The sequence below is a fragment of the Eumetopias jubatus genome, unplaced genomic scaffold (genome assembly GCF_037043125.1).
Source record: "Eumetopias jubatus isolate StellerSeaLion01/CBP00866 unplaced genomic scaffold, mEumJub1_p1.0 scaffold_1, whole genome shotgun sequence".
Classification (NCBI taxonomy): domain Eukaryota; kingdom Metazoa; phylum Chordata; class Mammalia; order Carnivora; family Otariidae; genus Eumetopias; species Eumetopias jubatus.
In genome coordinates this window covers 15,092,116-15,104,762 of record NW_028274807.1, presented here as the reverse complement: position 1 = coordinate 15,104,762, position 12,647 = coordinate 15,092,116, and the positions used below count along the sequence as shown (strand labels likewise).

Genomic DNA, 12,647 nt, shown 5'->3' with positions numbered 1-12,647 from the left:
TAATGTGAGCAGAGAAGGTAGGTAGCTCACTACACACTCATACATATGCACATAAAATCAACCACATTAACATATCCCCACATTTCTAGTCATCATTGCACTATAGGTTTTAGCCAGAGAAATAGCCAATAAAAACAAATAAAAGGCATAAGTATGAGCAAGGGAACAGAAGAGATTTCTGTATTCACAGGTAGAATGACATAAAAAATCCAATGAAGTATAAAACTTCTATTAAAAAATCTATTTCATTCCTATGTAATAATGAAAAATATGTGAAAAATCAAATCTAAACTATAAGAACAACAAAACATATAACCTAAGGAATATATTTCAAGATTCCCATATTTAATACTATAAAATATTGCAGAATATCTTTTCAACACATGGCATTTGAATTAATGGATACATGTAAAGAACTTAAAAATATATATATATGTTGATACATGTCATAGACCTATATGTAAAAGCTGAAATTTTAAAGTTTCTAGGACAAAAATAAGAGAATATCTTTCCAACCTAGTGGGAGGCAAAACTTTTCTTGGAGAACACAAAAAAGTACAACAAAAGAAAAATAACTGATAAATTTGATTTCATCAAGATGGAAGTTTGCTTATCCAATGTCATCATTAAGATAAGGAGGCAAGTCACAAATATAAAATTACTAGCAATACATAAATCTAACAATGGACTTATTTCCAGAGTAGATAAAGAATTCCAACATATTAGCAAAAAAAAATTTAATGTAGAAAAACATGAATAAACACTGCACAAAAGAAGTCAAGAGAATAACCAATGAGCACAAGAAGAGCTGCTCAAAATCATTATTCACCAAGTAAATGAAACTTAAAATCACACACAAAAAAAGAAACTCAAAATCACAATGAGATACCACTCTCCTCCAGTAAATGGTTAAGAGAAAGATGATGTCAATGTTGATGAGAATGTGGTCTCTAGAAATCTAGGGCATTACTGGTGGTAGAGTAAAATGATAAAACCAACTTTGAAAATTTCAGCGATTTCTAATGAAGTTAAGCTTATGCTCACTCTCTGACCCAGAAATTCCATTTGAAGGTTTTTCTCAAAAAACAAACAAACAAACACAAAAACACCAACAACATATGTCCACAAAAAGACTGGAACAGTCAATGTCCAATTGCAGATTTATTGATTAAAAAAAGTTTTCTTTAATCTTGAAACAATTCAATAACCATCCACAGGTGAAGGAATAAACACATTGTCATCTATTCCCACAAGGGACCACGGCACAGAAATAAAATGAATAAAACATAAGCACCATGGAGAATCTCAAGAACATTATGTTGAACAAGAAAAGCTGGATACAACTAAGAGCATACTGTATGGTCTAATTTTTATGAAATTCTCAAGGCAAAATCATTTTACGATGATAGAAATCATTACAGTAGTTGGCTCCAGTTGGCAGAGATTAAGGGAGGATGAGGGTATTTTCTGAGGAGGGAAAATGTTCTGTATCTTGATCAGGTAGTTGTAACATAGGTGCATATATTTGTCAAAAACGTCAAACTCTACCCTTAAAATCTGTTCATTTCATTTTGTATAAATATTAACTGAATAACAAAGATTATTTTAAAAACTAACAAAGCAGACAATCTTATACCTCTGCCCAAAACCATTCAATGGCCCTCATTGCTATCAGAAGAAAGTACGATTCTGAGCCAGACCACTGAAGACCTGCAAAGAATGGCCCCCTAAATCTTTCTGACCTAATTTCAAGTTATTTTTTTTTTCATTTTCCCTCACTGACAAGACAAAATCCCTTTCAGTTATGTAATGCACATCTCAAGACTTGGGTCCTAAAAATACTTCTTCTCCAAGGCCTACCAATCCATCCTCTACTTACTCTTCCAACCTATTTCAAAAGCTATTCCTCTGGGAAACTTTTCTTGATCTCTAAGATTTGGTGAGTTTCTCTTGATGTTATTTTAGCATCAAAAACTCATTCATAGCTCATTATTTTGTAATTAAATAATTATTTATTTAGTATTTGCTTTCTCTCTTTGACTTTCAGATCAGTTAGAACAGAGACCCCATACATTTCCTTAATATATTTTAAATTATGGAGTAATACACAAATATAATCTTATTTTAAAAAATATATTCAATAACACATTTCCATTCCATGGATTCTGACTTGTCGTAAAGGCTCAGTGAAAATGTCATGAAAACTAATGGTACCAACAAAATGTTTGACAATGTGTTCTGAGGTATGACTAATTAGAAAAAAACAAACATGAGGGCAGGGAGTTGGCAAGGATAAACCTGCTCTCTATAATCACCAATGAGATAAACATTAATAAATAGAAATTGTTGAGATCAAGTGCCTAGGAATGATTCATGGGAGTATTTCCTGGGAAACTGGTTACACTTATTCTTGAAAGTCAGAATTGGGAACCAGTTGGCAGACAGATGATCAGCAGCTTCTGGAACTATAGTTGTGGGGTGGCAGAAGCTTGGGACCTAAACCCCTAGGTTCAAAATCCGAGGTGTTAGGCATCTGTCAAACAATACGGCAGGAGGAAGCCAGACAAGTACCAGCTGGTTTCCTGCTCGTGTGGAGTGGGGTCAATTTGGTGAAAACTGGAAGATCACAATTCACTGTACTAAAATATAGAAAGAAGAAAGTCTATACTCTGGGAAATTTAGGATGTGCCAGAGACATGGAATGGATGAAGGGGCAGTTTCTTAAATGAACATGGCAAGACATCAGCTCAGGAGTTACGTTTCTTGTAAAATATTACAGTTTTCTTATCTTGACTATCAACATGAAATGGGATATTGTAACTTCAGGTGCAGCTGTGGTATTGCAAGTTTGCTGTCCTCACTATTGAATTTTGCTTTGTTTGTGAGCACTTCATCACATGGCTATCTATTTACAGTGAATCAGTTGTTGAGGTTTTTTTGTTTGGTTTGGTTTGGGCTTTTTGTTTGTTTTTTAGTAAATTTGCTTGTTTACTAGTGTTGCTAGGCAGAATAATGGTTCCTCAAACATATCCATATCCTAAACCTCAGAATTTATGAATACGTTACTTTCTGTTGAAAGGGTTATTAAGGTAGCAGATGGAATTAAAGTTGTGAATCAGTTGACCTTAAAATAGGGAGATTAGCAGGGGGACACAACATAATCTTAAGCATCCTTAAGAAGAGGCAGAAGAGTAGGTCAAAGTGATACAGAGTAAGATCGACTTGACCCACCACTGCTGGCTCTGAAGGTAGAGGAAGGGGAGCATGGGCTAAGAAATGCAGCTGGCCTCCAGAAACTAAAAAAGGCAAGAAAGTAGATTTTCCCCTAGAGCCTCTGGAAAGGAATATAGCCCTGTCAGCATGTTGCTTTTAGCCCAATGAGACTGTGTCTGAGTTTTTACCTATTGAACTGTAAGATAATAAATTTGTATTGTTTAAACCACTGATTTTGATGTAATTTATTTTAGCAATAATAGGAAAACTAAGACACTGGTATATTTCTGAAAGCCAGAAAATTTTCCACTCTGACATCTAAAATCTGGAGACAGTAACAGACGAAGCCTCAGCTTGGCCAAAAAGCTCCAGGTGCTCCTCATGACTGCTCTGTCATTGCTTATGTTTTGGGGTACAAAATTGGATTCTTTCTCTTGGTTGAAGATAATGGGCATGAAACCAACTTGGATCATTAAAATTCATGAGCAGGACTGTTTACAGAGGAGTTTACTATTTTAAATTTTATAGCACAACAGCTGATGAAATTTTCCCCAAATCTCCTTTCATTATTCCTTTATGTTTTCCTCTAGCTATGTAAGTGTCATGACTATTTTCTAAACATAGTGAAGGAGGAGGAGGAGGGAACGAAAGATGAGGAAGAAAGGGAGCATATGAAGGAAGAGAGAGGTTGGCGAGAATGCACGGAATAAAGTAATTCTACTAATAACTCTATAATAACTTGCTGTGTAATCTTGTAAAATTCTATCTAGCTCTTCTATCTTTCAGTTTCCACCTCTGTGGAGTAAGTAGATTGAATTAATGGCCCCTACCACTCTTTTTATATTTCAGATTTAGACGGGGTTTTTTCCAACCTTCAAGTACTCCGCATTCCATTTCCTAATTTCAGGGATGTTTGAGGATCTTATAAAATAAAGACTAGGGAAAAAATATTTAAACACTGCTTGCTCTATATGAACATCACGTCTCCGGTTGTTATCATGCTATGTTAGTATGTTGTGATATCTGTATTATCTACTACATGGTTAGTTTCTATGTTACCTGTTAGTACCTTACATTTATAACACTTGGATGTAGGAGAGAAGAATGGTGTAAATAAAAAATATCCAATTTTATTTCAATATACAGCAGAAACAGTAATTTTCAATGATATTAAAGGTTTCTTGTTTAGATTAGATTCTCATTTAGTTAGATTCAGTGTATATGTTGGCAAAGAACCCAGGTGCAACTTCACACCTGCTGAGCCTAGTTCCTTCCCAGCTAAGTTTGCTCTCATCTAAGCTGTTCTTATACAAATGGGGATAATTTGAGCAAATTGAAAATAGTAATCGGAGTACAGGGACTTAGTCAATTAGAAAAAAATATGTGGCATCCCTTCACTGTGATTAGCTGAAGCTCATAGGTGCTCTTTTTCTAGAACGTTGCACCCACACACTAGTCTTCCATTTGAATAACCTGCATGCACAGGCCTCATCATGTAAATCTAAACTTTGTTCCTACACTCCTCAAATATCTTTAATACAAAATGTCTTTATTATGTCTTTGTGTGCATAGGCTATATTCATTGTGTAAACAAGAATCTTATTCAAACCCCTGAGATTTTGTTGAGAAAAAGGTTGTACCTAGAAACTGTGGGCCTCCAAGGAACTGCTTAAACAGGGGGAAATACTCAAACCCAACCAAAATTAGTGCACAGGCATTAAAATCTGAACTTTCCAAAGCCCATTAACTAAAGCACTGATAACTCAAATCCCAGTTGACACATTACTAATAAATAACAACATATTTGGATAGCAGAATAAAGATTTTATTAAAATAAAATCATTTGACTTTCCGCCTATTTTTGGGAGAAACGCAAACCATAAATTCTATCAACAGTGCCATTTGAATTACTCGTTAATCTTGTAGTTTGACAGAGTTCTTCTATCAGCCAGTGTTTGAGGGCTGGTGAGGTAAAGTTACCAGTGATCAGGGAATATTAGATACTTTTTAATGGAAGAAATTAAGATAATAAATAATCTCAGGACAGAATCTGCATTTCTCGAATGGATTTTGCTCTTCAACACGCTAATCAGTAGAAGTCAGATCTACAGTGTGGCCAGTAACAAGATGAATGGAAACTCCTGGAAGGGAAATAGATTGGGTGACAGAAACTGGATCCATAACACAGGGAAGGGAAGCCATAGACTCTAAAACCCAGGGGTCTGAAGCCCTGGGATCCACAGCCCAGTGAGTAGCAGCTTCTGGATCCATAGCCCAGGGAGCAACAGCTGCTGGACCCAATGCCCATAGACCCAGGGTAAGCAGTCCAGCAGGGACTGCAGAGTGTGGAGGTCCTCCAGCGGTAGCAGGACGTCTGGCGGGGGCTGGACACCACACGGGATGTCGGGCAGCTCTTGGGCTCACAGCAGGTCTCCTGACAGCCACTGGGGAGGGAGGAGCCCAGCTGGCAGGTGCTGGGAGAGCAGAGGTCAGTGCGGCAGACCAGGTTGCTGGGGTAAGAGCCACAGGAGGAGCCTGGGTAGTGCAGGTAGCCCCCACGGGAACAGGAGGAGAAGTTTCCAGAGCAGCAGCTGTAGGACATGTTGGCAGGAGGTGTGAGTTTGGCTGAGGGACAGTGAGAAGATTCTGAGGTTGAATTTCATCTCTGGACTGGGGTGTTTATATACTCGCAGCAATAGGTGTGGTAACCTGCACGGTCATCCTTGACATATCTGTGTGCCCTCATTTACATATGGGTAACTCAGTAATCTCTGTAATTGCAGTTGAATAATTTCCCACATTTGGATTTATGGATGCTATAATTTTGGTGTTACAACCAAAGCCAGTGAACTGCTCCTATGTCAGAAATACCGTGACTGTTTGACATTAATGTTCATCCATCTCAGCCAGGAAAGCACTTCCTTTGCTCTTGCCATAACCTTCATGTGTTTTATTCCTGGCAATAATGGGCACATACTTTTCCTAAATGGCAGGAAATGAGATATAACTATTTTTCTGCTTTGTCAATTGATCAGAGATATAATTTGGCTTTAATAGGAACAGACTAAATACTGACCTTACTTGTCACCATGTTTTCTCATTTTCCAAAATTATTATCCATCTATATCCACATTCTATTACACAGTATGTCTCAGATGCAATGGAAAGGGGGGAAAATGTCAGCCAATACAAATTAAATATCATTGATAGTTAAAGCCAAAGAGAAACCTGGACATTTATTTGGAGACATGGTTACAGTAAAGGACAGAATCAAGACAGAGTCACAAGTGCAGATCAAATGGGGGTCTTAGGAGGAGAATCAAAGAGCTAAGCAATATTGAAATGAGGGAAGAAATAGTTGGGTTTTAGGTTCAGTGTGTCTGATATGAGTCCTGTAATCCTAACAGTTTCTCATCCATATGCATATCAACGCTGAGACTTTCCTTCTCAGATCTTCAACTGCAGGAGGCTGAGTTGACCAAGGGCCCCGATGTGCTGCGGTGCAGCAGAGATACTAGATAAGCTCTGTCCTGGGACACATGGGACTTCTTTGATGGCCAATGACTGAGGATTCTCCAATGGCCTCAAGCAGTTATGCCTAGTCTGTGCGGCTGCCTCAGGCACTGTGGTCAGACTTGTACCGGGTCTGACAGCTCTCCTCTCCTTCTTCACCCCTCCTCCAACTCTTCTCTCAAAGACATTTCCCAAATGAAATCTGTGTGCCTTTAATTCCATCTCAGTGTCAAGCCTGCTCTATTCATGCCCTTCATCATTTTTAGTAAATTCTCAACCATATTCTCTTCAAATATCGTTTGTCTCTTTTTCATCTCCCTTTTTCTGAGATTCTAATTATAAGCAAAATACACTATTAAACTATGTTACATATGCCTTTTATACTCTTTCCTTTTTCATGCTTTTCGTTCTTTTTATCTCTTTATACTTAACTTTGGGAATTTCTTTCTATCCCATCTCCCAATTCATTAATTGTCTGTTTATCTTTGTTTCATCTCCTGATAAAACACATCAATTAAGTTTTACAGATCAGTTAGTATATTGCAAATTTCCAAAATTTCAATGAGGTTCTGTTACATGGCTTTTAGTTTTCTGCCAAAATTCTCAATCATATCTTTACTTCTTTAAATATAATAATTCCTTCGATAATATCTTCCTATTTCCTAATGTTAAATTCTTCACATTGGTAACTTAATGTCTGATTTTGGCACATGCACTATGTATTTCAGATTCTATATTCTGGTGTTCTCTTTTGTTTTAGTCTTTTCTTCTCATATTCCTACTATATTTTGAGATATATATATATGAAATACACACATACACATCCCAGAATAATTTACCTTCCTCCAGAAAGAATTTACTTATGTTTCAGGCAGGCTGCTAGGATAAGGTCACCAGCATCCTACATCATTTTATCCAATCAGGGATTGAGATAATTCAAACCTGGGCTTCAGTCCTTATGAAGAGCTATTTATTAGCACTTCAATTTTACTTCTAGGATTTGGCTCTCTAAGGTCTGGGATATTTGCCATGATCTCAATTCCAATAGACACTGAATTCCAATTTTATTTTTTAAGCCCAGTGAGTTTGTGGAATTCTCTTAGCCTCTCAGTTACTACTTTCAAAATCAACATATAATTTTTTTCTTTTTAAAAATTTTTATTGTTATGTTAATCACCATACATTACATCATTAGTTTTTGATGTAGTGTTCCATGATTCATTATTTGCGTATAACACCCAGTGCTCCATGCAGAATGTGCCCTCTTTAATACCCATCACCAGGCTAACCCATCCCTCCACCCCCCTCCCCTCTAGAACCCTCAGTTTGTTATTCAGAGTCCATCATCTCATGGTTCGTCTCCCCCTCCAATTTCCCCCCTTCATTCTTCCCCTGTTGTTATCTGCTTCTTTTTTTTTTTTTTTAACATATATTGCATTATTTGTTTCAGAGGTACAGGTCTGTGATTCAACAGTCTTGCACAATTCACAGTGCTCACCATAGCACATACCCTCCCCAATGTCTATCACCCAGCCACCCCATCCCTCTCACCCCACCCCCACTACAGCAACGCTCAGTTTGTTTCCTGAGATTAAGAATTCCTCATATCAGTGAGGTCATATGATACATGCCTTTCTCTGGTTGACTTATTTCACTGAGCATAACACCCTCCAGTTCCATCCACGTCAAAATCAACATATCATTTTAAGAGAATAGCAACTCCAGACGTAGGCTTATTTTATTTATTTATTTATTTATTACTTCAGTTCTGGCCCATATAGTACCTCTGGGACTCTGGAATACTTAGGTATTTCTCTGAAGTTTTCAAACAGAGATGATGATGATGATGATGATGTATTTTCACAGATTTTCTATTCTCATTGAGAAGAAGGGTTCAGTGTTTTAAGCAATGTTAACTTGCTAATTTTACATAATTTTGAATGACTTACTTATTTTTAAAATACAAGGGAATGCTTCAAATAAGTGAGGATCTACAGAGAAGGTGGCCATTTAAAAGTCATTATAGTAGTTGCACTGGTAATAGATGACACCTACCAAATTTCAGGAAATTCAAATGCTACAGTTGTGGGTATTCAGCCTTTCTTTCCAACCCTGTCTCCCATTTTCACACTATATATGCTTTACTTTGTGTCGCAATATGATCTGAATTCACCATGTGACTTCACACCCTTCTGCTTTTCTTATCCCATTTTATCCTTCCAGATCTTATCTTATTCTTTTCCATATTTACGGTATCTCTGCTTTTCTAGTGACACCTCATTCCCAACAGAAGCTCTCACACCCTGCCTACATCCCCTGGATAATCATCTTTAAACTCTGAAGTGTACGATTACTGGGGGTATCTATAAAACTCTGCCCAAGGACTTTTTCACTCCACAAGAACTTGCTGAGCCCTGTGTGGGGAATTCTCCACTAGGACTGGGTTTCAGTTGTCTACAGTGGTGCCTGGCTTAGTAACGCACCCCACATTGCCTTCCTTCCATTGTCTGCCACATTTCTCATACTCCCCTGCAGGTAATTACTGGTATCCTCTCCAAAATAAACAACTTGCATTTGAGCTCATGTTCTCAACCACTGTTCTTGGATAATTTATAGAAAAAAATACATACTTGGATACCTCACTGATATGTTTATTGAGAAATCTTCAATGTTTCTCCACCTTATAAAATTTAAATGAAATGATCCCTAGGGGAGAAATGCCAAGAATATATTACAGAGACAAATGTGCTTTAATATTGCATGTAGCACATTTTTAAATACTTTTAATATTATTGTTGTGAGTTTATTACAGTTTTATTAGTAAAATTAAACTTTGCATTCAACCATGATAGTACATTCTCTTGGGCTTAGAATATCATTTAACTGATTTTAATTAATTAATTAATTTATTTATTTATTTATTTATTTATTTTTAGAGAGAGAGAGTGGGTGGGAGGGTGGGACAGAGGGTGAAGGAGAGAGAGAATCTTAGGCAGTCTCCATGCCTACGGTGGAGCCTGACATGGGGCTCAATCCCAAGACCCTGAGATCATGACCTGAGCTGAAACCAAGAGTCAGATGCTTAACCAACTGCACCATCCTTGCCCCCCTATTTTATTTATTTTTTAACTGATTTTATTTTAACATTGAACTTAGAAAGCAGCCAGTTATACTCTAAGAATATGATAAATTATCAAACTTTTTAAAAATTTGAATCTATAGTTAAGCGATGGCAAAAAATAACAAAACAAGAAAAACAGAGAAAACCAAACTTAAACACAGAAAAAAAAAACAAGAATGAAAAATGGTGCGGGGACAGATAGAGTTGGGGAGAGAGAAAGAGAAGGAGAGAGGAGAGAGATTGATTCATGTATTTCCAGAGGAAAAGGGACTTGGAAAAGAAACATTTAGGCAGGAGAATGCAGGGTGGTACCAGGCTGTGCAAGTGCCAGAAAATCATTCAAAACCTGTGAAGTGAAAAGCTAAGATATTCTAAGACATTAGAAGCCCTGGATTTTTTTAAATGTAGATGATAAAATGGATAATACATCAACTTTCATAAAATATACTAAATTTGAATGGTTCTAATTCTAAAGACATTGGGATGGAACAGATCATCTTTTAAGAGTGCACTAGAAAAAAGGCTGAAGTCTCTGACCTTTCTCTCTTCCTCCTTCAGCTGCCGTCATCAGACTAGTGTTTTCCCCTTGACTGCCTAGAGATGGGCCTAGATTGATCTTCCTTGGGATTGCTTCAGCTGAGCCCTTGTGTTGTCACCTTATCTTTAGATATGTGGCAAGGTGTCTGTCAGTGTCTAGCCATCTCTGTCTTTGTTTTATCTATTTTTGGTCTCTGTTCATTGGACAAGAGACCCACTGGGTAACCACTACTCGATGCATTCTTTCTCTATTGCTGGCATAACAAATTACCACCAAGTAATTCTGGAGCATGTGGAGTATAGTGACAAGGTGGATCATTCCTGGAAGGCTCCATCCAGGTAGAAACACTGCCTCTGATCCATTGTACCAGGAAAAAAAAATGATGTGATTTCATTCCCTACTCTTAGGAGGAAAGCATCCACCAGAAAAACCATATGTTGATACACAGGAAGCAGATGTAGGTAGCATAAGCCCAAGGAAAAGCTGTCCTGGCTGTGGTGTTTTCCTCCTCATGATGGGATGAACATAAACGTCAAACATTCGTGGCATTTCTGACAGAGGAGCAGTTCATTGGCTTTGGTTGTAACACCAAAATTATAGCATCCATAAATCCAAATGCGGGAAATTATTCAACTGCAATTACAGAGATTACTGAGTTACCCATATGTAAATGAGGGCACACAGATATGTCAAGGATGACCGTGCAGGTTACCACACCTATTGCTGCGAGTATATAAACACCCCAGTCCAGAGATGAAATTCAACCTCAGAATCTTCTCACTGTCCCTCAGCCAAACTCACACCTCCTGCCAACATGTCCTACAGCTGCTGCTCTGGAAACTTCTCCTCCTGTTCCCGTGGGGGCTACCTGCACTACCCAGGCTCCTCCTGTGGCTCTTACCCCAGCAACCTGGTCTGCCGCACTGACCTCTGCTCTCCCAGCACCTGCCAGCTGGGCTCCTCCCTCCCCAGTGGCTGTCAGGAGACCTGCTGTGAGCCCAAGAGCTGCCCGACATCCCGTGTGGTGTCCAGCCCCCGCCAGACGTCCTGCTACCGCTGGAGGACCTCCACACTCTGCAGTCCCTGCTGGACTGCTTACCCTGGGTCTATGGGCATTGGGTCCAGCAGCTGTTGCTCCCTGGGCTATGGATCCAGAAGCTGCTACTCACTGGGCTGTGGATCCCAGGGCTTCAGACCCCTGGGTTTTAGAGTCTATGGTTTTCCTTCTCTGAGCTATGGATCCAGATTCTGCCACCCATCCTACTTCACCTCTAAGAGCTACCGGTCATTGTGTTACAGGCCACCCTGTGGATCTGGCTTCTATAGAGCAACTTGTTGAGGTTCAGGTGCTTTTGAGTATTGATGTCAGTCTCTACTCAGTACAGCCATTGTTTTCATTTCCACCAATTACTACTATTCTTTTATTCCTAAATCATCAGTTTCTTGTAGCACCTACTTTTGGCCAACTGAATTTAATGAGTAATCTCAAATGAAGTCCTAAATTCTGTACTATTGATAGAATATATGCTATTGGATTTCTATTGAAAAGCAATTGAAAATGAAAATTTTAATCTAATAAATTTTTGTAATCTGGCACTCAAATATATTGTTCATCTTCTTTTTATTATAATTATTTTCCTGTAGTTTTTGTATTTTATGGATTTGGGAGATTTTGATAAAGATCAATAAGACTCTGAGACTGGGTTTGGGCACATACAATATGATAGATTTGAGCAAGTTTCTGTTGACATTGGCTATGTTTCCTGTCGGGAGTGTTCATTTCCTGGAGGTCCATATTTTGCATGTTTCAATGTCAATGACACTTGGCTGAGAATAGGGTCATGAATTTTTGCTGATAAAGAAAAACAAAGAAATTGGTACATAAACTAGAAATGCAGACAAGAATATAATATAATTTATAAGGTGAGGTTATACATCAATAGACACATACCTCAAAGTCTAGCATCTGAGTGTGGATTTTCAGCAGAAAAAGAGCTTTAACTCCCAGGACAGATGCTATGTATGCTCTTTGTCAGTTAGCCTAAGTGCCATGATCCTTGCCTACCACAGGTGTTGTGTTCCTGAGCCTTACCTATAAACACATGTGAGTTTCAAAATGATCTTAGGTAGGGAGTAACTGGGTTAAGGAAGTGTGAATGACCTCCTGGTGCTTCTCCAGGGTTCAACATTTCAAGCTAAGAGCAACACACCTGAGCTGAGCAGTGTTGACAACATTTATGTTCATTAGTCTTAGCCTCTATC

At 38.2% G+C, this 12,647-nt stretch overlaps 2 protein-coding genes across 2 annotated transcripts; one reads left to right on the top strand and one right to left on the bottom strand.

Annotated features, from left to right (window-relative positions):
- Positions 1–5,302: 5,302 nt before the first annotated feature.
- LOC114219134 (keratin-associated protein 13-1-like) lies at positions 5,303–5,815 on the bottom strand. Its single transcript, XM_028116622.2, has one exon. It carries the CDS (start codon positions 5,813–5,815, stop codon positions 5,303–5,305), a length of 513 nt encoding a protein of 170 aa, XP_027972423.1.
- A 5,384-nt stretch (positions 5,816–11,199) lies between these two features.
- Positions 11,200–11,724, top strand: LOC114219126 (keratin-associated protein 13-1-like). The gene is made up of 2 exons (XM_088022715.1): positions 11,200–11,548; positions 11,639–11,724. Exons 1-2 carry the CDS (start codon positions 11,200–11,202, stop codon positions 11,722–11,724), a joined length of 435 nt encoding a protein of 144 aa, XP_087878841.1.
- Positions 11,725–12,647: the final 923 nt, after the last annotated feature.